The 23,459-nt window shown below is 41.1% G+C and overlaps 3 protein-coding genes across 3 annotated transcripts; all 3 read left to right on the top strand.

Moving 5' to 3' along the window:
• Positions 1-1,549: 1,549 nt before the first annotated feature.
• On the top strand, positions 1,550-2,665 carry LOC140925611 (uncharacterized). Its single transcript, XM_073375530.1, has 2 exons — positions 1,550-1,883; positions 1,968-2,665. Exons 1-2 carry the CDS (start codon positions 1,550-1,552, stop codon positions 2,663-2,665), a joined length of 1,032 nt encoding a protein of 343 aa, XP_073231631.1.
• A 12,744-nt stretch (positions 2,666-15,409) lies between these two features.
• Positions 15,410-17,943, top strand: LOC140925586 (uncharacterized). Its single transcript, XM_073375509.1, has 2 exons — positions 15,410-16,509; positions 16,635-17,943. The coding sequence occupies exons 1-2, from the start codon at positions 15,410-15,412 to the stop codon at positions 17,941-17,943; spliced, it is 2,409 nt and encodes an 802-aa protein (XP_073231610.1).
• Positions 17,944-18,049: 106 nt separating this feature from the next.
• LOC140925576 (uncharacterized) lies at positions 18,050-20,350 on the top strand. Its single transcript, XM_073375503.1, has 2 exons — positions 18,050-19,437; positions 19,474-20,350. Exons 1-2 carry the CDS (start codon positions 18,050-18,052, stop codon positions 20,348-20,350), a joined length of 2,265 nt encoding a protein of 754 aa, XP_073231604.1.
• The last annotated feature ends 3,109 nt before the right edge of the window (positions 20,351-23,459 follow it).

Raw genomic sequence — 23,459 nt, 5'->3', positions numbered from 1 at the left:
TTATAAAAAATATACTTTATTCATCGGATAAAAATACTTCAGATGCTATATTGCAAAGTTAGAATCAAGCGCAAAGTACTGTTCTATCCAAGTAAAGAAAAATGAATAAATAAATAACAGTCCGGGCCACAACCAGAACTGGATATATGATTTCCTGTCATCTGATTGGCTTATGCAAGACCAAAACATTACTTAAACCGCAAGAGGACTGAGGCCGAGAGAAATGGCGGCCATGTGGCGTCGAAAGCCGCTCCAAAGATACTCATGATACGATGGAATCCTTCCGAACTATCGATCTCTCGACTTTAAGACCTTGCGGAAAATTCCATCGAAAAGTCGTTTTCTTTTCTTTTCTTTACTGGAATTACGTGACACACAGCAGCTCGCGAACTATAAGCTTTAATCAGCAACTTTGTTTACGACTTCTTCGCACGATGTAGGCCGCCCTATCTTCTCAATTCGGGAGAGCCGAGAAAAGTGAACGCTACCTTATAGCGTGCATATATACCCTAAACAAAGCGTAACTTTGGCCTTGATTTGCCTGATTTCACAAGGGCTGTTGCGGAAATGTAAATTTTTCCGAAATTCTTATTTCAATTGTGCACTGGGATAGTGAATATTATATCGTCAAACAGGCTTGCATCGTTTTAATAAGGGCAGTTTATTTCTTTTTGTGTGAAGTGCTTCAGCTATTATCAGAGGATGATGTTTCAGGTACCTTAAGCAAGTTCTTATAACGTATTCAGGGTGACCCAGATTGTATGAATTTCTTGCTTATAATAATAAAGTAGGAAATAAACATGTCAATGTTTATTAATTGTTCACTTTTAAAAATTGAATGTTTAATACTACAGATTTGTATTTTGTACACAAGCATAGGTTACAATCATTCCACTAAAGGTTAAGAAAATACCACCACTCAGTACAAAAAAGTCACTTTATTATGGTTCCCCTATCGCATCACAACTGTATTTTCCTCTTTCAAAGCTTCATTGTCATAAGCTGTAAGAAAAAATAATTATGAAGTTAGTGATTATACTGTCACTCAACACAAACCATCAGTCAGGATGGACACTTACATTGATTTTAATGATAGCAATATATTTCCCGACAGCTACAAATATTTTTTTTCATATCATAGGGAAGATATTACTACTTTGTCAAAGCCACCCGTGCCAAATTCTCGATGCCCATTTCCTCCTGCTATTTTCCCTCTCAACAACTTATGCAAAATAATTGCCCATAAGAAGTCAAGCAGATACGACCAAAATGAGAGGCTACAGGGAGTTCAGAATGTCATTACTCATAAATGACTGGCCAAATAGATTTTAGACGGATACAACAGACCAAAACAAAAGTGTCGTATCCCATGAATCCTTATGCCCTTCGTACATGCGCAGTAGGTTCTTCTTGCCATGTGCTTACACACTTGAAGTAAAATATTGTGGAGTTCTCTGCGTTCGTTATACAATTTCCTGCTACATTACAAACTACAAATTCCTGGTACATTACAAACTGGCGACGAGGATGAAGACTTAAGGTGCCAGCGATGACTACACAGCAATTTGGCACTTTGGAACCGTTCGATGGAGCTGACTTTACGGATTACAGTGAACGCTTGAATGCCTACTTCATCGCACATAACATCGGTCAAGTTGCAGCAGACGCTAGCGAAGCAGCTAAACGAGAGGCAGACAAGAAAAACGTCGCCGTTACAATCTCCTTGATCGGTAAAACCGCTTACACTACGCTCAAAGATCTCTGTCTTCCTGATTTACCCGCTGATAAAACTTACGATCAGCTTACACAAATTCCGAAAGACTACTACAAACCTAAGGTACTTGAAGTTGCCGAGACCTACCGCTTCCATCACACTGTACAAAGTGAAACTGAAAGCGTAGCGGAGTATGCAAACAAGCTAAAACGCTTAGCTATTCACTGCAATTTTGGTCCTTACCTTACATGAGCCCTCAGAGATCAATTTGTTGGGGGAGTGAGAAGTCAGACTACTAAAAAGAAACTACTTTCAGAAGATAGGACATTCGATCAAGCTCTCAAGGTCGCTCAGGCCGATGAACTGGCTGAGAAGGAATCTAAGTTACTCCAGGGCAACTCCGACACTTCCAGTGCTGGAATTCTGCCTGTAAATGCTGCTCACAAGAAATCTTTTTCTGCTCAAGAAAGCCAAAGGCAAACAGATCCTAAGTCAAAAATGGGAGGAAAGCAGTGTTTTCGGTGTGGCTCTCCACAACATTTGGCTGTCAAGTGCAGTCATGTCGAATCTACATGTAATTACTGTGGGAAGCCTGGGCATTTGGCTAAGGCATGCTTCAAGAAAAAGAAAGAATTTGGTGGTAACAACACCACTCACCAAGTAATAGCTGCTCCAACATCAGGAACATGTACCAAGGAGGAGCACGAGAATTCAGTCCCTTCTTGTACAGTTTATATGAAAAGTGTGAAATCTTCTGAAAATTCGTCATTTACACCGCCCTTATACAAACTTACCGTTACTATTGAAGACCAGGAAGTCCCTATGGAAGTTGATACGGGCAGTTCTGTGACATTGCTGAGTTCTGCTGATTTTACCAAAACCGGAGGACAAGTAACTACACTCAAACCCCCTACAGTGCTTTTGAAAAGCTATACTGGGGACATAATCTAGTGTCTAGGTGAGAAGGAAATGGATGTCAAAGTTGGAGACCAGGTGGGTACCCTGTTAATTCGTGTAGTTCAGGGACCATCACTACTGGGGCGGGACATGATGTCCAAGTTTACATTACCTTGGCAGAACATTTATAGTACGATTTCAACCGCAGCTGAGGATATAGTTCAGCAGTACTCTGATTTGTTTGACACTAGTTCAGTGGGAAAACTTAAAGGAATCCAAGTGTCATTGCGAGTAAGTGATGAAATCCCTGTGTTTACCAAAGCACGAGTAGTATCATTTGCAATTCGGTCTAAGTACGAAAAGGCCTTGGAGAAATTGGTGGCAGAGGATACCATTGAGAAAGCTGAGCATTCCGAGTGGGCATCACCTACAGCCCCTATTGTTAAAGCAAATGGGGACCTGAGAATTTGTGGGGACTACTCTGTCACCATCAACAAATTTTCAGTCTTAGAACAATACCCCATACCAACTCTGGAGGAACTACTGAGTACATTATCTGGGGGAAAAAAATTCACTAAGATTGACCTTTCTCAAGCATACCATCAACTAGAGCTTACGCCACAAAGCAGAAAATACACCACAATTAACACTCATTTGGGCTTATACCAATACAAGCGCCTGACTTTTGGAGTGAGTAGAGCTGTGTCAATCTTCCAATGCACCATAGAAAATGTCCTCAAGGACCTTCCAGGCTGCTGTGTCCGTATTGATGACATCCTTATTTCCGGAGAAACAGATGAAGTCCTTCTGGAAAACCTTCATCGAGTACTAACTCGATTACAGGGCTGCGGTCTTAAGCTTAACCCTGATAAATTCTTTTTCATGCTGGATAAAGTAGAGTATCTTGGTACTACCATTTCTGCGGCGGGGATTTTACAGACTGCAGAGAAAGTGCAGGCAATAAAGGATGCAGCACCTCCAACAAATGTTTCTGAATTACAGTCATTCCTTGGATCAGCCAATTTTCTACGTAAATTTGTGCCGGATTTTTCAAAGTTGGCTTCACCTTTGTACGGATTACTTCGCAAGGAGGTACCATGGAGTTGGTCAAAACTGGAACAGGACGCTTTTGATAACATCAAGGCTGCTCTGTGCTCTGATTCGGTTTTACGTCACTAGGATCCTATGGCTGAATTAGGTCTACAGTGTGATGCTTCTTCAGTGGGTGTGGGAGCTGCATTACTGCAACCTGGACCTGATGGTGCATTACAACCTGCTGCCTATGCATGGAGGATACTGAACAATGCAGAACAAAATTACTCCCAAATTGAACGTGAGTCACTAGCAATTGTTTCTGGCGTGACCAAATATCGCTAGTACCTGTAAGGTAGACACTTCAAACTCCTAACAGATCATAAACCTTTGATTACTTTACTTGGGGAACACAAGCCCGTACCCCTGTTGGCAGCAGCAAGGATCAAAAGATGGGCATTACTTTTAGCTGCTTATGACTATACAATTGAATTCATAAGCGGCAAAGACAATGTATTCGCAGATTTTTTGTCTTGGAAGCCTATTGAATACAAGCAGTCTGCTGCAGAACAGGTAACTGTAGATGTGATGTTAATCGAAGAAGACCAGTTTTTAAATGCGTCCGTGGTTGCTATGGAAACCATGAGCGACCCAGTTCTTGGAAAGGTGTTACAGTTTACTCAGCAGGGTTGGCCCAATAGTCCGGAACCAGTGTTCCAACCTTACTACAGCAAAAGGCTTGAACTCTCTCATGAAGATGGTATCCTCCTGTGGAACTCGCGAGTTGTTGTACCAGAGTCGTTACAGGCTCTCTTATTGGCCGATTTGCATGCAGAACACCTGGGTATGCTCAAAATGAAACAATTAGCTCGAAAATACTTTTGGTGGCCTGGACTTGATAAGCAAATTGAGGAGACAGTTAAATTATGTCCTGCTTGTCAAGAATCTGCTAAATCGCCAGCATCCGCCCCAACTGCTTCATGGTCCTGGTCAGGCGGACCATGGAAACGATTACGATGCTGTGCCTTATCTTGGCAAGATGTTTTTGGTCGTGGTGGATGCTTATTCCAAATTTTTGGAGATAGTACCCATGACTCATGCCACCAGCACCAACACTATTACTGCTTTGAGACACATTTCTAGTTACTTTGGTTTACCAGAACATCTGGTAACGGACAATGGGACTCAGTTTACGAGTGATGAATTCCAGAAATTTCTAAGAGAAAACGACATCCTTCATACTCTCACTTCTCCAGGACATCCTGCTACAAATGGGTTAGCAGAACGCTATGTAGGTGAATTTAAGGATAAACTGGGCAAGATTGGAGATACAGGCGAGTCTGTGCAAACAAAATTAGACAGGTTTTTGTTGACTTACAGGGCTACACCCACCACGTTAGGGAAATCACCCTCAGAATTACTTATGAACAGAAAGCCTAGAATTAGATTCAGTGCACTGAGAGCCAAAAGTTCTAAACAGGAAGTTAAGGTTTTTCAAGACAACCTTGATAACAAACCCCAGTTTACACCAAACCAGGCAGTTTTTGTGCGTAATTTTGGCAAAGGAACCAAATGGATTCCAGGAACCATTGTTGGAACAGTCAGTCCCCGGAATTTTGAGGTTCAGGTCGGAGACATTATCTGGAAACGACATCAAGAACAATTACGTCCACGATTCATACCTTCCACACTAGGGTCAGAGTTAGTTCGTGCGCCCCAGCTACCTGAGCAAACTGGAGGGTTGACCCTAGTAGAGAGGGAAAGGCCTGTTACAACACCAACCCTTTCACAGCCTAAAGAGGCTACACCTGTACTTGACACTCCAGCCTTGGATAGCATGGCTGATGCTTTTTCTTCACCACAGGACTCATCTGTGCGAGATTCAGAACTTCAAGCATCAGCGCCTGAGCAACCAGAACGGAGATACCCTCTCAGAGAGCGTAAACCGCCTCAGAGGTTCTACTAGTCCTTAGCAAACTTAAGTGTTCGTGACTTTGGGACTTGTTCCCATGGCCATCAGTACATTACTTTCTATTATTATCAGGTTCAGTTTTCTATCCTTTGCTTTAAGAGGGGGCATTTGTCATATCCCATGAATCCTTATGCGCTTCGTACATGCGCAGTAGGTTCTTCTTGCCATGTGCTTACAGACTTGAAGTAAAATATTGTTGAGTTCTCTGCGTTCGTTATACAATTTCCTGCTACATTACAAACTACAAATTCCTGGTACATTACAAAAAGCTTCTAGATTTAGATGCATTGAGGTTTTTGTTTAAAATAAGCAACAAATAATATAAAGTTTTTGATCATGTATTTTTTTGTACCCTTATTAGCAAAGCTACATATATCAAACTGAATTTTATACTTACTCTTATCTCCATGTCTTGAAATCCATTAATGAAAGACCCCATGGACCTAACTAGTATGGGCAATAGCATGATTTGGGGTGATATTTTTCATCCATTTCTGTGTAGTAGTGGGTTTTTCGTCTGTTTCCATCACGTTATATCTCAGAATTCCTTCCATCTAACTTCCCTGATAAACTTGGTTGACTATCAATTGCTAGACTTTCTCTTTTTTTTTCGTAAAAAGTGAGACCAACTTTTCCGTAACTTCACTTTTAAAGCCCGTCCGTACTCAAGTTTTTTGGTCAATTTGCAGTACAATACCGTGTCAAATTTGGGGCAACTTGCGCAAGTAATTTTACCTACCTCTATCAATTAAGATGTGATGCTTTTGTATTCACGAGATGAATGATTTTGAATTATTACGATGTCTTTGGCGAGCGCGCAAATTTGCGTCTCGCGTGACTTTGAGGGGATCCTCCAATTTTGAACTGCGCGAATAAAATTTCAAATCAAAATGACTTTGGTAGAGTACATTTATTACTGTCGAATTTTCAGTGACATTTAGATTGGGAGCTCCAAATCCTTTTGCAAGATTGACCATTGAAGTCTGTCCAAATTGGCAAAAATGACATACAATTTCTCGCCGATCTTTACGTATCTTACAGTTTAAGCTAACAGGTTTGTTCGAATGCTTGCGTCTCATCCATAAATATATTGTTAGTCTGCTGTTTCATTTAAAAAGTTGGTTTGCCGAAAAAATTGAATCATGCTACAGCTTTTGCACGTGTTTATAAGCAATATTTACCGCGAAATATAAACATTACTTTTGCCTTGATCGAGTTTCACATGCGATGTTTCTGCAAGAAAACCGTTAAATAATTAACATATTCATATTCCATGTACTACATAATATTCATGACTGTTGCGATTGTCATTGGCCAGGACTCCTAAATCGTGTGATATCTAAATAAGTACTATTAAGTACCTTTACAGAAAAAGAAAAGAAAGAAAAGTTATCTTTTCTCTAGACATGAGCATACTTTTTGTGCACACTTTTCTAACGGCTCGCAGAAAGTTTTTTTTCCCTGAACAAAGAGCCATTCGTTTCTAATCCGAGGTTTTAACAGATTGCTCATGAAACAACCAACTTCACGGACTGAACCTTTAGAACCTATTAGCTCCCATATGTAGTTAGTTAGAACTTACTACCTCACATTTTTAGTAAGTTAAAACCAACTATCAAATATGTAGTTAGAACCATGTGGGATGGTCCGGTGTTGACATTTCATTCAACAGGATGGACCTGAGTGTTTCGTCAGCAAGTGAGTTACCTCAAGTGTATCTCCAGCATGCTCTCCAAATCTACGCCTAGAAAACCACTAGTTCGACGGCTACTCCTCTTTTTAGATGATACTGGTGTTATCCGTTTCGGCAAGAGGGTTCACAATGCGCCTAGCCTGAGTATCAGGCCTTCCTAAGGGGCTAGGGGAGAGGAGATTTTAGATGGGGGATGGGGGAGGGGGGGAAGAGAAAGGAAGGCCTGACACAACACCATTCAGCAAATCGTGTGACACATCCAAAATCTGGATGTGGCAGTGATTGGATAACACACAATACCCCCTGACGTCACCGACCGCAAGAGTGATCGGCAAGAAGCCATTGACATTTTTCATAGATGTTTTGATTTCATGTTACCGGTATGTGATACTTTTATGGACAGAGACGCAGAGAGGAATTCAAAACGACTCTAGAGGGCGCTGTCAAGTTCTTTCCTGGAATAAAAATAAAACCCGAGCAAGAATTGTGTTTTCAAGGCCTCGTAGTTTAAAGGAAAGATGTACTCGGTATATGGAAAAGCCTCATATACCAGCCTCTGCCGAAACTAGGTCCGAGTATTGGTTTCACAAGGCCGGGACAAAGACGACGATAATCCAAGTTCTGATTTACAACATCCTGCCGTTAAAAGGGTATTGTTACTGTAAATGAAAATAGAGCGAGGTAGCCATGTATTGAGATAGCCGACAGCACCAATGCTTTTAAAAAAGTTGACTTTGCTTGTGGCGGTTACGATAGCGTAGGTGATTGGAATTCGTTCGCTTCCTCTTCCAAAATTCTCTCACTTTTGAAATGTCTTAAGCTCAAGCGGGCGACATCATATTTCGCCAACGGGATTGACCTTTGCTATAGGCTCTCACTTTTTTAAAACTTGTAACAGCATTCATGAGCTCTCCGTGAATTGGTGGAATTTGCTGCTGCTTGATAATTTCTAGGCATAGGTGTTTCACCATCGCACCTTCCTATTTATTCTTGCAGCTCCTTTCCACCGCCCGAGGATACGAGGGATCAGCTTTTTAGCTGCCAGACAAGCGCTTGATGTAACTCTGTAAACAAAAGCAATTTACATTTTTCTGGGGCACGTTTATTTACAAACGAGAGCGTTGGCGATCTTACACTAGCACAATTTTTAAAACATGTTATAATTCCTGTAATGTTTTACATTTCAAGTATTCGAAAACTCCTCATTAAAAAAAAAACGCGAGATCGTAGCAACACAAGTACCGGAGCGCGGCCAAACCGTAAAGTGAGATTTATTTTAGGCGAGCTTTTTGACACAAGAAGCTGACAACCCAATGACCGGAAGTGATTTTGATTGGATAGTATCGAATCGTGCTGTGTAGGGGTGGAAGGCTCCAGTAAAAGCATCTGTGTCAGGCGTTTCTCTTCAGCTCTCTCCCTTTTTCGCTTCCATCTTTCCCCTTTTCCCCAGAAACGCCTGATACTCAGGCTACAATGCGCCAGTTTCTAAATCTACCAAGTAGTTGGATTCCTGCTGGACGTCAACATGTCAAGAAAGCGATAAAACACTGCATCACATGCAAGACGATTATAGGATTGCCGTACAACATTCCTGACCCATCTCTTCTTCCAAAGAAAAGACTCACTCAAGCAGAAAAATTTACAGTCACTGACGTGGACTTTACAAGAACTTTATACATCCGCGAAGCTGTAGTCGAAAAGAAAGATGACATCTGCTTCTTTACATGTGCTACAACAAGAGTAGTCCACCTTGTAGTCGTTACAGATTTTTCGGTACAAACCTTCGTTGTGACGTAACGAGGATTTGCTTCTCGAAGGTCTGTCCCCCTACAGATGATATCTGATAATGCTTCTACGTACCTGTTAGCTGCTGAAGAGGTAACCGCGTTGTTTCCATCGCAGATACTGAAAGCGTCACCGAGCAAACACAATGTAGAGGACCTTAGCATGGAGGATTCTGAGAAAGGTTAATAGACGTCACCAAGATAACTCTGAAGAAGGTCCTTGAACGATCATTTATAACTTTTAATACTCTGTACATCATTGTTATTTAAATTGAAGTTATCCTGAATGACAGACCACTAACTCATGTTTCTTCCAACGCACACGATGAAGAAACGCTCACTCAACCCCATCTTCTATACAGAAGAAGGATCAAAACCCTTCCCCACATTAGAGATGAAAAAGATGAGATCCTGATTACACTCAGAATGGAGATGCTTCAAGAGAATTTCAGAACGCTTTGCTCTTAATTCTCTTACAACACCTTTAAACCAATAATAATATGAAAAGTTTAATGAATATTTAGCAGGGTTATTTCTTGTTGCTTTTCCGTAAGTGAGGATTTCCGGTCAGCGGTGATGATTTCATATATGACGACACGAACTTGTGCATGTAATTTTACTGAGAGTTTTTCAGTCATCGTTTTTGCTGACCGTTTGTGTATTTTTTTATTTTTTTCAAAAAGTTTTCATATAATTGTTCCTCTACAAAAAACATTGCAATTATTCTCTTCAACACAAGATTATTACATCTCTGGTTAAAAATATTTAACAATTACTGAATTCGCCTTTCGTATCCTCTGAAGAATTATGGTGTTATCCGCCAAGGACGTAGGCCGAGGCGGATAACACCCTCTTAGATCTTTATAATTCTGCAGATAATACGAAAGCCGAATTCAATAATTGTTTTATTATTAATTGAAATCATTTCCTAGTTTAAAAGCAAGCTAAAACATGCTTAACCCCATCGGTGTTAAGTTCATCTTGATAGTGCATGTTTATCGGGAAGTTTAGGAGATAAAGGGCTATTCAGGTCTGCAAATACACTCCAAATAGCAGATGTCGTCGAGTTGTATTCTTGTTGTTCTTGCTATGTTTTTAGACATAGTTCGCCGTGAAACGAGTAAAATGTTCCTCCTTTTATGTACTCACTACGAAAACAATTCAAACTTGTCTCCAGGTCTTCTCGGTTAACGGTTCAATAATCTGTCAATTTTGTTGCACAAAATCATTAGTTCAATATCATCAGTTCAATATCGCAAAATTCTTCCAAATTTGAAAGAGCTGGTTATGATGAATTATGCGTGGGATTTTAGCCAATCAGAAACGGCGACATATTTTGAGTGAATACTGTAAAGAAAATTTTTATTACATTTATGGTTAATGATATTTTGCATTTATGGCTGGTTTAAATGAGTGCAGTTGGAATTTGCAGGGAGCAAATATTACATTTATGGTCGATTACTACATTAACGGTTGAAACAACACCGTCATTTCTTTTCATTTTATTTCCATGTTAGCAAAATTTTCCCTTAATCTTACTCGTTGTTAAGCGTTAATGAGACATTTCATGAAATGTAAAAATTATACAAAATTTTTCGAATGTAAGATAGAATGCACGCATAGTGGCTGGGTCGTTTGTTATTCTGTGGTTAAGAACATTACCCTCTTTAATAATTTACCCGTGTCATGGCAAATGTACGTTAGTGAATGTTAGCCATGTTCTGTTCTATCTTTAAGCACGTGTCCACTTGGTCTTTCGGAAAAGAAATAACAATCAAGGAAGCTAATTGTTAAAGAAAAAAATAGTTTGGTATTCTGGAAATTGCCTTCTTTAATAAAATATCGTTGCCATGGCAAGATAAACGGATGAAAGTTTTTTTAAAATAATGAATTTGTCTTCTCCCGGCGTCAGAGAAATCTGACTGAAGTTTAAAAAACAGACGAAGGAGCCGAATAAAGAGCAGAGCAGGGCAGCTGAGAAGAAATTAGCATTGGAGTTCAATATGAACATCATTTTTTCCAGTAACGTCTCCAACAATAATGCTGATGGTTGCTTTAAGCTTCATAAGTATACAGAAGTTTGTTTTTTTTATTTGCACGAATATGGGAAATTACTCCTTGATCACTGGTATTGCAATTCGCGTTTCAGTTTCGTTGCAGTAATTTTGCATGAGTTCATATTTTAAGTCTTCGTTCTTTTTTGGAAGATTTTGTTTTCTCGACAACCGATCTGACCGATGTTCCACAGTACGTTGAACGTATGTGGAAAGACATATGATCAAACTCCCCACAACGATAGATTCTGTCCTGTTTGTAACTGTGGTATATTTGAAGACGTATTTCATTTTCTCTTGCATTGTCCAAAATATTCAATCCCAAGGGAAAAATTCTACAATCAAATCAAACACTATTTTGTCGATTTTAATCAGCTATCTTCCACGGAACTATTAATTAAATTGATGAATTGACAGAATTTTTCTCTAAATTCACATTTGTTAAAATTTGTCTCATTATGTAATGATTTACGTAATAATTTGTTATCAAATCATACTGATAACACTTGATTGACCATTGTAATCATAGCAATGTAGTCATTAGTATTAATTGTAACTTTATCTTAAAGCTTGCAATACTGTATCTTCATATAGTCATGCAAATAAAGCTTATGTTGTTGTTGTTGTTGGCATCAGGCGTTTTTCTGACGCAAATTTGTGTATGAATCATGCATTCTTGTCATGAAGTATGTTAAAATAACTTATTCTTGTAGGTACCTGCAGAAGAACAAAATTGAAGAGCTTCCGCCTGGGATTTTCGGCAATTTAACGGTGCTACGTTCCTTGTAAGTTTTAACTTTTTAAGTGTCATGGGTCTCAAGTACTCTAAAAACTGAAGATCTTAACTGTGTGCTCAGTGCCCTCAGCTCTTGGTCTACTGACTCTCACCTAGCACTTAACCCCAGCAAGACCAAGGCAGTGGTTCTGTCCACCTGTAGCCCGATCCAGGCGTTCAAATAGTAAATCGCAGCGGTCAGTGGGGAGCGAATTAAACTGTACACCGGGAATCCGGGGGGGGAGAGGGGGGGGCGAGAACGAGAGAACGCTTGTAAACATTCTTAACAAAGGGTTGTTCCGGTATACTGGATTCCAGTATACCCTCTTATTGGTCGAGTATGACACCTTCTGTTAACACTCTAGCACTGGTGACATTGATGAGGAATGAGATATAGAGGGGGAGAAACATCTGTTATCGAAGAACGCGGACATCGATGCTACTAAAAACAATGCAATCGAGCATCTCCTGTATGTGGAATCTTTTCGTGATGAGCGGAAGATTTGCTTAAATCTCGTTTGCCGTGGCCAGGACGTTTTTGCGATTCTTCCAACTAGCCTGTGTACAGACGTCCCCCCTCCCTCAGGGAAAATCGGGAGGGGAGACGTCTGTGAATCGCCGTCGTTAATCGTGTTCCGGTATACATTTGCATAAATTAATTTTTTGTTTTTTCCCCAACAGTTGAAAAGGCACATGTAGGTCGAAAAATAGCTCTGGCGTCTGTGTACAGGCTAGCCGAACATCTTCACGCAATGTTCAACCAAAAATCCAGATATAAGATCTCTGATTACAGTCAAGCCAGGTTCAGCGTACCTCCCAAGATCCCATTAATGTATTTATTATTCGAAAGTTGAACCGTTGGTAGTTGTAGATTTCAGGTTCATCTCTGTGTGCATTCTTGCATGCGTAATGAGCCGTGAATTCACACGCGATTCAGCTACGAAATTTCTACCAGCTCAGTTTCCCTGAATTTGACGTAAATGTCTTCTAAGACATTTAATCCATTCAAAGATTTTCAATCTGACCAAATACAGAGAAGTTCTCTTAAAATATTCACTGCTCATTACGCACTGAGGAATGCCGATTTAAATTTCACACCAGTTACGGGAACGACTAACGGACTCATTTTTTCAAATAATCAATTCATTAATAGAATCTCTTTTGGGTAAGCTTAACCTTCCTTGGCTGTTAACGTTGGATTTTGTATGCCTTCTCTTTTATTTACAATACCGACCGGTACAGACAGACGCACCCGCAACCGGTGCAGCAAACATCGGTGGTCTTAACTTCTCATGCCTTTTCGAGAGAGCCGAAATACAAATACGGGTAAACAAATATGAATATCCACAAAGGCTGAGCTTTTCCCCGGGGAATCTATTCTGAGGTTCATTCACCTGAATCACAACACCGGAAATTATTTGCGTCATGGCATTAACATTACAACCAATCAGAGGCTGCCCCCAACATTCCGGGGAAACGGGAACACGATTATCGTCGGCGATTCATAGACGTCTCCTCTCCCGATTTTTCCTGAGGGAGGGGGGGACGTCTGTACACAGGCTACTTCCAACGGGCTCTGGCCTGGAGACCTTGATTTTTTAACTCTTTCCACGAATAATGAACGCCCTCAAAGGAAAAGTTGGCGTGTCAATTTCCGGGATCACCATCAATGCGCCTCTCATAATGAAATACCAAGTTCAGCGATTTGGAATAACAGCAGCAACAGCAATAGGTTGGGGGTAGGAGGAAGGTATGGAGGAAGACACGGCAATGTGGAAGGAAGGTGTGAGACCACTTATGGAAGCGCAGAAAGGCAAAAATAATATCTTGTTTGAAAGGTTATTTAGCGGCAATAAAAAGATTAATGCTTTGACAGAGGTCAAAGAAGATCAGTACTTAAAAGAGGGAGTCTCCCTAAAACCGGTCCACTGCGTTTCGGGTCAGAAAATCAATTTCCTTTAAACTTTGCCCATGAATATATCTTAGTCCAAAAGTAATTGAAACCGCATTGAAAATATTTCAAAATAAAATTTTCCGGAAGGAAAATCAATTCAGCGCGCGGAGGCCAAATTTTTACTGTAACAAAGAGTAAAAATAGCGCATAATGCCGAGTTCGCCACTTTAAAGTTTTGCACTTTCAACGATTGTTTTCACTTCCTAGGATTAAATTGGTCCTTAAATGATTTAAAGCACACAATTTGATGAATTATCATGTTATTGCCGCTTTGCATTAAGACATTCCATCGTGTATTGTAAACAGTCACGACAGAAAATAGGCATATTTCGTCGATCGGCTGTACTGATAAATCGCTTAAATCACAACATATTTTAATGTTTCTACGTTTTTGGACATTCCCTTTGTTGCTCTGAGAAGATATTTTGTTTAGAAGATGTGGGAATTTTGCACAGTGCTGGGATGAAAATATGCATTTTGAGCACCTTTCCCGTCTACGGCAGAGTAGGTTTAAATCAAAAAAAATTTTTGGTTAGCCCGCGTAGCGGGCGTTAAAGGTGTGTGTGTGGGGGGGGGGGGGGGGGAGGGGGGGTGTAAGAAAGAGAAGAAAGGAAGACCTGCTACTAGAGTCGCGTCTTTTACATTTCGCCCCTTATTGCAATTATTCCAGCTGTCACTTCAACGAACGATCAGAATTAGGCGCACGCTTTTCTGTATGACTGACTTCACGTGGGAATGTATCGCAAAAGGCTGTTTCGTAGCTGTAGAGCATGAGAAAATCTTCGCAACAGAATGTTTGCGCCGCGACTCCCACAAAAACTTGTAAAAGTCGGACGGAAACCCAACGTAAACGTTAAAAAAATAGCAGTTGTAGATTTTGTGGATTTAACTTTTCTTCTGGGGGAGAACCAGCCTCATTTGAAAATTAATTTTCACCGTCGGGAAAAGTTGAAAGTGCGGGGCTGATTTTAGCTCATTCTTGCGGGTCTATTGCGTTGCGATTAACCAGAAACGAAAACTTGTCAGAACGGGTCTGCAGACCTTATGCTCGCAAAATTAGAAACGCAGCTCAACTGTACAGTTTCATCCAGAAAGCTGTAAGCAACACTATTGTCGAGGAAGATTTACATTGAGAGGCTGTGGAAGATCGAAGGAAAAGACAGCTTCCCACCACTATCACGCCAGAAAGAAGCGTGTTGTAAACAAGATAGGACTGGGCCGAGATAGCTCGAGAACACGTGACAAATAGGCGTGTAATCGTAATGTGTAATCGGATCATTCAGTTTTCAGTGTTTTCCTTTATCTAGTTCGGAACGGGTTTCATCTCGGAATGGATCTCTAGGCGGAATCAGTCTTGTACGGAAAAACACTCTGTTATCTGAATAAAGAGTATAGTCATTTCATCATTTTTGGTGCCGAGACCCGGGATGAATGAACTGAGCGGAAAGAACTGACGCGGATCGGGAACGAACAGAAGACAACAAGTCATAACGCATGTTACACGGATCATTTCACGGTGGAAAAGTTTAAAACAATGTCAGATCTCAAGAAAAAAATTTTGGAACGGTCGGGCTTTAGAGTCTACGTGCGAAAGGTTGTAAGTACAGTCAGAGAATTGCTCCAAGAAGAGGACGTGGAAAATATTCGCCCAACGCTAGAGTCTCACAAGATCAACCTCGAGAAACAGCAGAAACAGATCGAAACTCTCAACCAAGAAATCGCGGAATTAGTGGGAGCGGATGCAATTGAAAAAGAAATATTAGACCGCTGTGAATTCGAAGCTTCCCTTCAAGAAAAAATTTCGCTTATTTCTTCACGGTTATCGTTTGCCAAGGAATCCAAAAATTCAGCCGAGACAACGCCGTCGTTAAATCAACAAGAAGCTCCGATTGGCGCCAAAACGAGTAGCAAGGCTAAACTTCCAAAACTCACTTTGCCAAAGTTCGCTGGCGATCCCACAGAATGGACAACATTTTGGGACAGTTTCTCATCTGCTATCCATTTAAGCGAGGAACTCAGCGAAATCGACAAATTTCAGTATTTGAAATCCTTGTTAGTGGGAACTGCGGCCGAAACTATTTCGGGTTTGCCCTTGAGCGGGTCGAATTACAACCATGCGGTCGATCTTCTCATGAAACGGTTTGGAAGTAAACAAGTAATTATTTCAAAACACATTGAAATGTTGATGCAGCTGCCAAAACTGAATAATTCCAGTGATTTGAAACAACTACGGCAACTTTTGGACAAAACTGAAGCGGCCATCCGAAGTTTACAAGGAATCGGTGTATCATCTGAGACATACGGAACATTTCTCACGCCTGTCATAATGGCCAAAATACCGCAAGAGTTACGTCTTATTTTAAGTCGTGATATGTCCGACAAATCGGACGTGGACACTGTGATGAAATCCTTTGCGGAAGAATTACAAATACGGGAAAGGTGTGCGCTGGGACCGGTTTCAGAGCAAACGCCAAAGTTGGGAGTGAAGGAAAAACGAGACTTCGGATTTGGATTTCGTCACGGTCAAATCAGGGGACCTCCCACTTCATCAACGTTGTTTTCAAACCAAGAAAGACCACTGCCGAACAAAGAAATGTGGTGTACTTTTTGCAACGGCCCTCATCCATCAAACAGGTGTGCTGTTGTTACTGATCCTGAGACAAAGAAGAACATTCTCCGACAGAAAGGACGATGTTTTGGTTGTTTAAGGAGTGGTCACATCAGTAAGAATTGTTCAGCTAGATGTTATCGTTGTGCAGCATGCAGAAACAACCGATGCGGTTTAGACAAACCCGCGGCGCCACACAGGAAAAAACTGTGAGTACAAATTTGTATTTCACTCAGGATGTTAAGAACAATTGTGTTTTGTTACAAACGGCTAGAGCAAAGGTCGGAAATCCCAGTGGCGATGTTTATTGTAATGTGAGAATTCTGCTTGATTCTTGTGCTCAGAAGTCCTACATAAGCACTAGGTTGAGAAACGAATTATGTCTGCCTTCAATTGGAACGGAAACAGTTTTAATTAAAACATTTGGAAACAATGAACCCTCGCTAAAGAAATGTAACATTGTTCAGTTTGCGTTGGAGTGCCAGGACAATTTGAGAGTGTTCATCAATGCTTATGAGGTTGAATTAATCTGTGGTCCTATTGCAAATCAAACCATTGAAATAGCACAGCAGTGTTATCCGTATTTGCAAGGTTTGCCTCTTGCTGATTATTCACGAGGTGATGAAGGTCTAGAAATTGATGTCGTGCTGGGAGCTGATTACTATTGGACTGTTGTTCAAAATCATGTGGTACGGGGGGAGTTGCATGGCCCAGTAGCAATCCGTACAAGATTGGGTTATGTGCTGAGTGGACCTGTCAATGTTGCATGTTCCGATCGCTGTCCTTCAAGTGTTAATATGTCCCATGTAATGAAAACTGAGTGTCAAGTGGTTACGGAAGATTTTAATGCAGATGATGCCTCACTCAAAGAACAACTAGCCAAGTTTTGGGACTATGACACTCTTGGAGTTAAAGGAAAGGAAGAAGAGTTCTGTGAAGAGTATCTAACTAAAGTAAGATTCAATGGTGACCGCTATGAAGTTTCTCTCCCATTCAAGAAAGAACACCCCATCATTCCAGACAACTACTCCTTGGCACGAAACCGTCTGGTCTCCTTGTTGAAAAGATTGAAGTCATCGGAATCAAAGTTACTAAACCAGTATGATAATGTAATCAAAGAACAGTTGGACTCTGGTGTTGTTGAATTGATTGACAAGCATGAAGAGGAAGTTGTCCCGGGAACTGTTCATTACATTCCTCACAAGGAAGTACTGAAGGATGATCGAGCTACCACTAAACTGCGAGTTGTTTATGATGCTAGCGCAAAGTCTTACAGTGAACCAAGTTTGAATGACTGTCTTTTATCTGGAAAACCTGCAGTGGAACCAACCAAGTCTGTTGAAACTGAAACTATTGATCAACCAAAGTCTACTAACAGCAATGCCATGAATGAAGAAACTGTTGTCAAGGTCATGGGTGTTATGTGGGACAAGTCAGAAGACTGTTTCAAGTTTCTCTAAGCAGACATTGAGCGGAACTCTAACAAAACGAAAACTGTTGAGCGTTACCGCTCGATTCTATGATCCACTAGGCTTGCTGTCACCACTTATTCTGCCATTTAAATGCATGTTTCAAGAAATTCGCCAGCTGAAGGTTGAATGGGATGAAGCTCTTCCGGAAGACCTCACTTCACGTTGGAAGGAATTGGTGGAAGACATAGAAGGAGTTTCAAGTTTTACAATCCCCCGTTGCATCATGGATGGAATAGAAGCAGAGCAGGTCAAATGTATTCAGCTACACGGGTTTGCAGATGCAAGCAGGATTGCTTATGGTGCAAATGTGTATTTTCGGGTGACAACGTCTGATGGACACTATTCACACCTGCTAGCCTCCAAGACCCGAGTGACCCCTTTGAAAGGAGAAACAATTCCTCGACTTGAACTGATGGCTTGTTTGACATTAGCCCTTCTCATTACAGCAGTGTATAAGGCGCTGGCATCCACAATTGAAGTTGACGCAGTAATTGACTGGACTGATTCTCAAATTGTGTGGTGGCAGATCAATGGTGAATCAAAGCAATTTAAGCAGTTCGTCCAAAATCGGGTAGAGAACATAAGGAGTCCTTGGAGCAAGGAACACTGGAGATATTGCCCATCTGAGCTTAACCCAAGTGACATTGCTTCACGAGGTTCTAAAGCATCTGATCTTGTATCCAGTGATCTCTGGTGGAAGGGAGCTCCATTCCTAGAAAAAGAAGAAAGGCAATGGCCAACTGTGCCTAACTGTCCCATCACTGAAGAAAAAGTGACAAGTGAAGCTGTAAAAGAGTTGAAAGTTGGAGATGCAACTAAAACTTCAAGTTTCATGACAGCATCATCCAAGGTCTCTCAGAGCGTTTCAGAAGTCATTGAGCCGGAAAGATTCAGTAGTTTTAGCAGGCTTATCAGAGTGACAGCCGTCGTCCTGAAGTTCATTCGCAAAGTCAAGAGAAGCATGGAGACCCAACCTGACCTTAATATGCAGGAGATAATTGCAGCAGAGCACCTGTGGTACAAGGAAATGCAATTGAAACTGGACGAGAAGGAAACGTCTAGTACAGTATGGGAACAATTAGGAGTCTTCAAGGATGCCGATGGGGTCCTACGATGCAAAGGTTGGATCCAGAACTGTTCACTGCCATATTCAGCCAAATTTCCTGTCTTGTTACCAAGGAAACAGTACTTCACACAACTGGTGATTAGACAGTCTCATGAGAATGTGAAGCACAATGGAGTTAGAGAAACACTAACTGAAGTTCGCAGCAAGTTTTGGATAATCAAGGGAAAGCAAGCAGTCAAGGTTGTTCTTTTCAAGTGTGTGATTTGCAAGAAGATGCTGGGAAAAGCTTTTAGTACTCCACCCACTCCTCCACTACCCACCTCTAGAGTCTCGGATGATTTGGCTTTCACTAAAGTCGGTGTGGACTTTGCCGGACCGCTTTATGTTAAGAATATCTACCAATCTGGTGTGGAGATGTAAAAATGCTATATTGCTCTGTTTACGTGCGCCAGCACTAGAGCTATCCACCTTGAACTTACTCCAGACCTGTCTGCAAATTCATTTATACGAGTTTTGAAGAGATTCATCGGGAGAAGAGGATTCCCAAGCCTGATCATTTCAGACAATGGAGCAACTTTCAAGGATGCTAAAGTGAAGAAGTTTACCCTTGAAAGAAACATCGAATGGAAATTCAATGTACCTACAGCAAGCTGGTGGGGTGGTTTTTTCGAAATATTCGTCAAGCTTGTAAAGAGGTGCCTCAAGAAAGTTCTAGGAAATGCAAAACTCAGCTATGAGGAACTAGAATCAGTCTTGATTGAAACTGAAGGTGTTCTAAATTCTAGACCCCTAACTTATGTCTACGAAGAGTTGTCAGAGGATCCACTCACGCCCTCTCATCTCGTAATTGGTCGAAGATTACTTGATAAGCCTACCGTATCCACAGAATCTCTGCGCACAATGACACGACGTGAAAGATATCTGCAAAGCCTCCTCACCCACTTCAAAAATCGATGGAGAACAGAATATTTGACAGGAATCCGGGAGTACCAGAAACTCAAGGTAGCAGAGCCAAAGAGAGCAATTCAAGTAGGGGACATTGTGCACATCCATGCGGATAAGAAACCGAGACAACAGTGGAGGATGGGTAAAGTAGAAAAGCTTCTACGCGGAAGGGATGATGTAGTGCGTGCAGCAGAAGTGGTTACAGTGGACAATTCTCTTCGCCAGGTTCGCTTAAAACGACCAATTCAGAAGCTCTACCCACTTGAAGTCAATGCGCGCGATGAGGATCCAGTTAGTGTAGTAGGAGCTAGTGTGCATCCCGGAAGCAGAAACATTCAGATGGTCAGAGATGAGGATATTCCAGCAGTGACTATTGCTACTTAATCTGTCTGAGCAGAGACTTTGGAGTCTTCGAACATTGAACTAAATCTTGAGCTATTAGTTTTTCGCACCTTGTGATTGACTTCGTCAATCAGGGGGGAGTGTGGACTGGGCCGAGATAGCTCGAGAACACGTGACAAATAGGCGTGTAATCGTAATGTGCAATCGGATCATTCAGTTTTCAGTTTTTGCCCTTATCTAGTTCGGAACGGGTTTCATCTCGGAATGGATCTCTAGGCGGAATCAGTCTTGTACGGAAAAACACTCTGTTATCTGAATAAAGAGTATAGTCATTTCATCAAAGCGATGTAAGAAAGAAACGTCTCGAATCTGACGGTGAACAGCTGAAAGAAAAAAGACCTGGAAAGGTTAATTCTAGAAAGACCTTGTTTGCAAAAAGCTCGACAGTGAGTGACTCGTCAGACGCAGAATCGGGAATTGCTGCTATTGAAGCATTTTATGCACAGACGCCTGAGCAAGGAACACTTACACTCGCTGGACAAGATGCCGATATTTTGTTGAATCATTGCAGTATAGAAGATATTACGGGAAAGGCAAGCACTCAGCCGAAGGCACCGGCATTGATTTTGAATCCTAACGGAGAAGTCATCGTTCGGAAAATGTTTGACAACTCGACGCAGGCTAACTTAAAAAGCCAGTTTGGTGTACTCAACAACCAATCAGAATTTGCGGTCGCCACCGTCCGTAGAGGTGAACAAAACGGGGTTATTATAGCAGGTGTTCCCTTCCTTCTCTCCCCAATCCCCTCTCTTTTTTTCCTCCCTCCTTCTTTTCTTTCTTACCTCCCCCCCTCCCTTTTAACGCCTATTTTTGGTAGAAATGAGTTGCTTTTGAAGGACCAAAATTGTGTGCTTTACATCATTTAAGGACCAATTTAATCCTAGGAAGTGAAAAAAAGAAATCGTTGAAAGTACAAAACTTTGAAGAGGTGAACTCGGCAATATGCGCTATTTTTACTTTTTGTCACTGCAAAAATGGCCGCCGCGAGCTAAAGTGATTTTCCTCCCGAAAAATTTTATTTTGAAATATTTTTTAATGCGGTTTCAATTACTTTTGGACTAAGATATATTCTGGGCAAAGTTTAACGGAAATTGATTCTCCGACCCGAAGCGCAGTGGACCGGTTTTAGGGAGACTCTCTCTTAACTGCATCTGTAATCAAATCCTTACAGAAACAAACTGCAGGATATAATTGCTGAATTTGCATGACTGACCCTCAATGTTAGACTCAGAGCGGCAGAAATTAGATTTGCTCAGTTAAAAGAAGGAAAACCTCTGATGTTTATTGAAAGTTAATTCAAAGGTCACGTTTCACACTATCACAAGCTTATGATTCGCGTCTAGCCTTTCAACACTTTGGGTGCGTTCGATTGGGAAATCCGGATTTAGATTTTCAAAAGCTAAATCCGGATTTCCCAATCAAAAGCGAAATCCGAAAACGGATTTCTCCTCCGAGAAATCCGTCCTCAGTGTAGATTTCAATTAAGAAATCCAAATCTGGATTTCATGGATTTCCTTTTTACCGTTCGATTGGGAAATCCGAAAAAGGATTTGCAAAACTATTCTCGTGAACAGTGATCTTCTTTTTGCTAAGTATGCGTACGCGTGCAAGACTGCTGTTCTTAAGGACAGTTTTTTAAATCCTTTTTCGGATTTCCAAATCGAACGATAAAAATGAAAATCCAAAAGCAGATATCTCAGCGTTGAAATCCGTTTTCGGAAAACGTGTTCGATTGCAAATCCGAAATCCGGATTTTAAAATCTAAATCCAGATTTCCAATCGAACGCACCCTTTATTTCACAATTAAGTCCAGCTGTAGTTCATGTTACAGTTACGCGGTCGGCGGGCAATTAAGGGCGGAAAGAGCTCTGTAAGGGAATGTTTACAGGCGTTCCCTTTCCGCCTTAAGTCTCCCTTCGTTTTTTTTTCTTCGTGAATTTCTCTGCCGCGCTCTACTATCTGAACGCCTGGAACAGGGTAGTCCATCAGCCAGATGTCTCCTGTTCACTCCCTTGGATAATTCAATCTCTCCTTAAGGATATCCAATAGATCACTTGAGCGTGTTAATAGAACCAAGCTCCTCGAGATTCATTTCAGTAAACATTTATATTGGGGAGAGCATGTGCACAAATTATCAAAGTAAAATAACCCTCGCGAAACTCAAGTTAAGCCGGCCTGTCCCGTTAGGAACTGGATGGATACCCCGCTGCGAATATCGCCGTGAAGGTGCCTACTTTGTTCTTTCCTTTGTTCTTCTTCTTTCCGTATTATCTAAACTGAAACGCACTTTAAAGAAACGTAAAGTAAAACAAGCTCGTCTTCGAAGTGAGACGTACCGACAATTGCTCTTTTATGTCCATTTTCCATCGCTCGTATTTTGAAGCTGCTGGCCCAAATTGCTTCAATGGTTTCTGTAAAATTCTTCTGTAATCAATATTTCTAGCCAGGATCATTTCTTGATCGCCAAAACGGGCGCAAAAACAGTGAAAACTAGGCACCTCGACGTCACAAATCGATGACGCCACTGCGACTACCAACCCGACTACTCTCCGTTTTAATAGGAAATGCAACCGCTCAACTTGCAAATTATGTTGACTTTATAAACTATTTTAACGATTTAAACCAGTAGAATGTATAGAATGCCAGAAAAAAACAAGCGGAAAGTCGAACGTACGGTTTCAAATTGCGCTCGAAGTTGTTTTTGTCAGTTTGCAAATCACCCACCCTTTCGCTTACTTTCCATCAAACTGAAATATCATGGCTTTTTTACGACTTTTCGATTTGCTTCGTGTAATTTTATATTATTTTTGTGAAAGCTGAATTCTTTCATGTGAATTTACGCTAAAAGGCATAAAACTTCGAGGAAACGTTGTGTTTACAACCACGGCGATAGGTAACTATTTCGCCCCACTTACACTTATACATGCAAATTCCCTTCATTCGGCGGATCTCGCTAGAGACAAAAATATCGTCTTTAATTTCTCAGATGCTGGCCTTTTTGGGCACCCTGTTTATTTTGACTATGGCTTCAGACTTTTCATTCCAAGGTTTGAATGCGGGAAAGTTATGAGAAATGCTGTAACTGAATAAA

Source organism: Porites lutea, chromosome 1 (assembly GCF_958299795.1).
Source record: "Porites lutea chromosome 1, jaPorLute2.1, whole genome shotgun sequence".
Classification (NCBI taxonomy): Eukaryota; Metazoa; Cnidaria; class Anthozoa; order Scleractinia; family Poritidae; genus Porites; species Porites lutea.
Note: the sequence above shows the minus strand (reverse complement) of the source record. Positions and strands in the feature narration are given on the sequence as shown.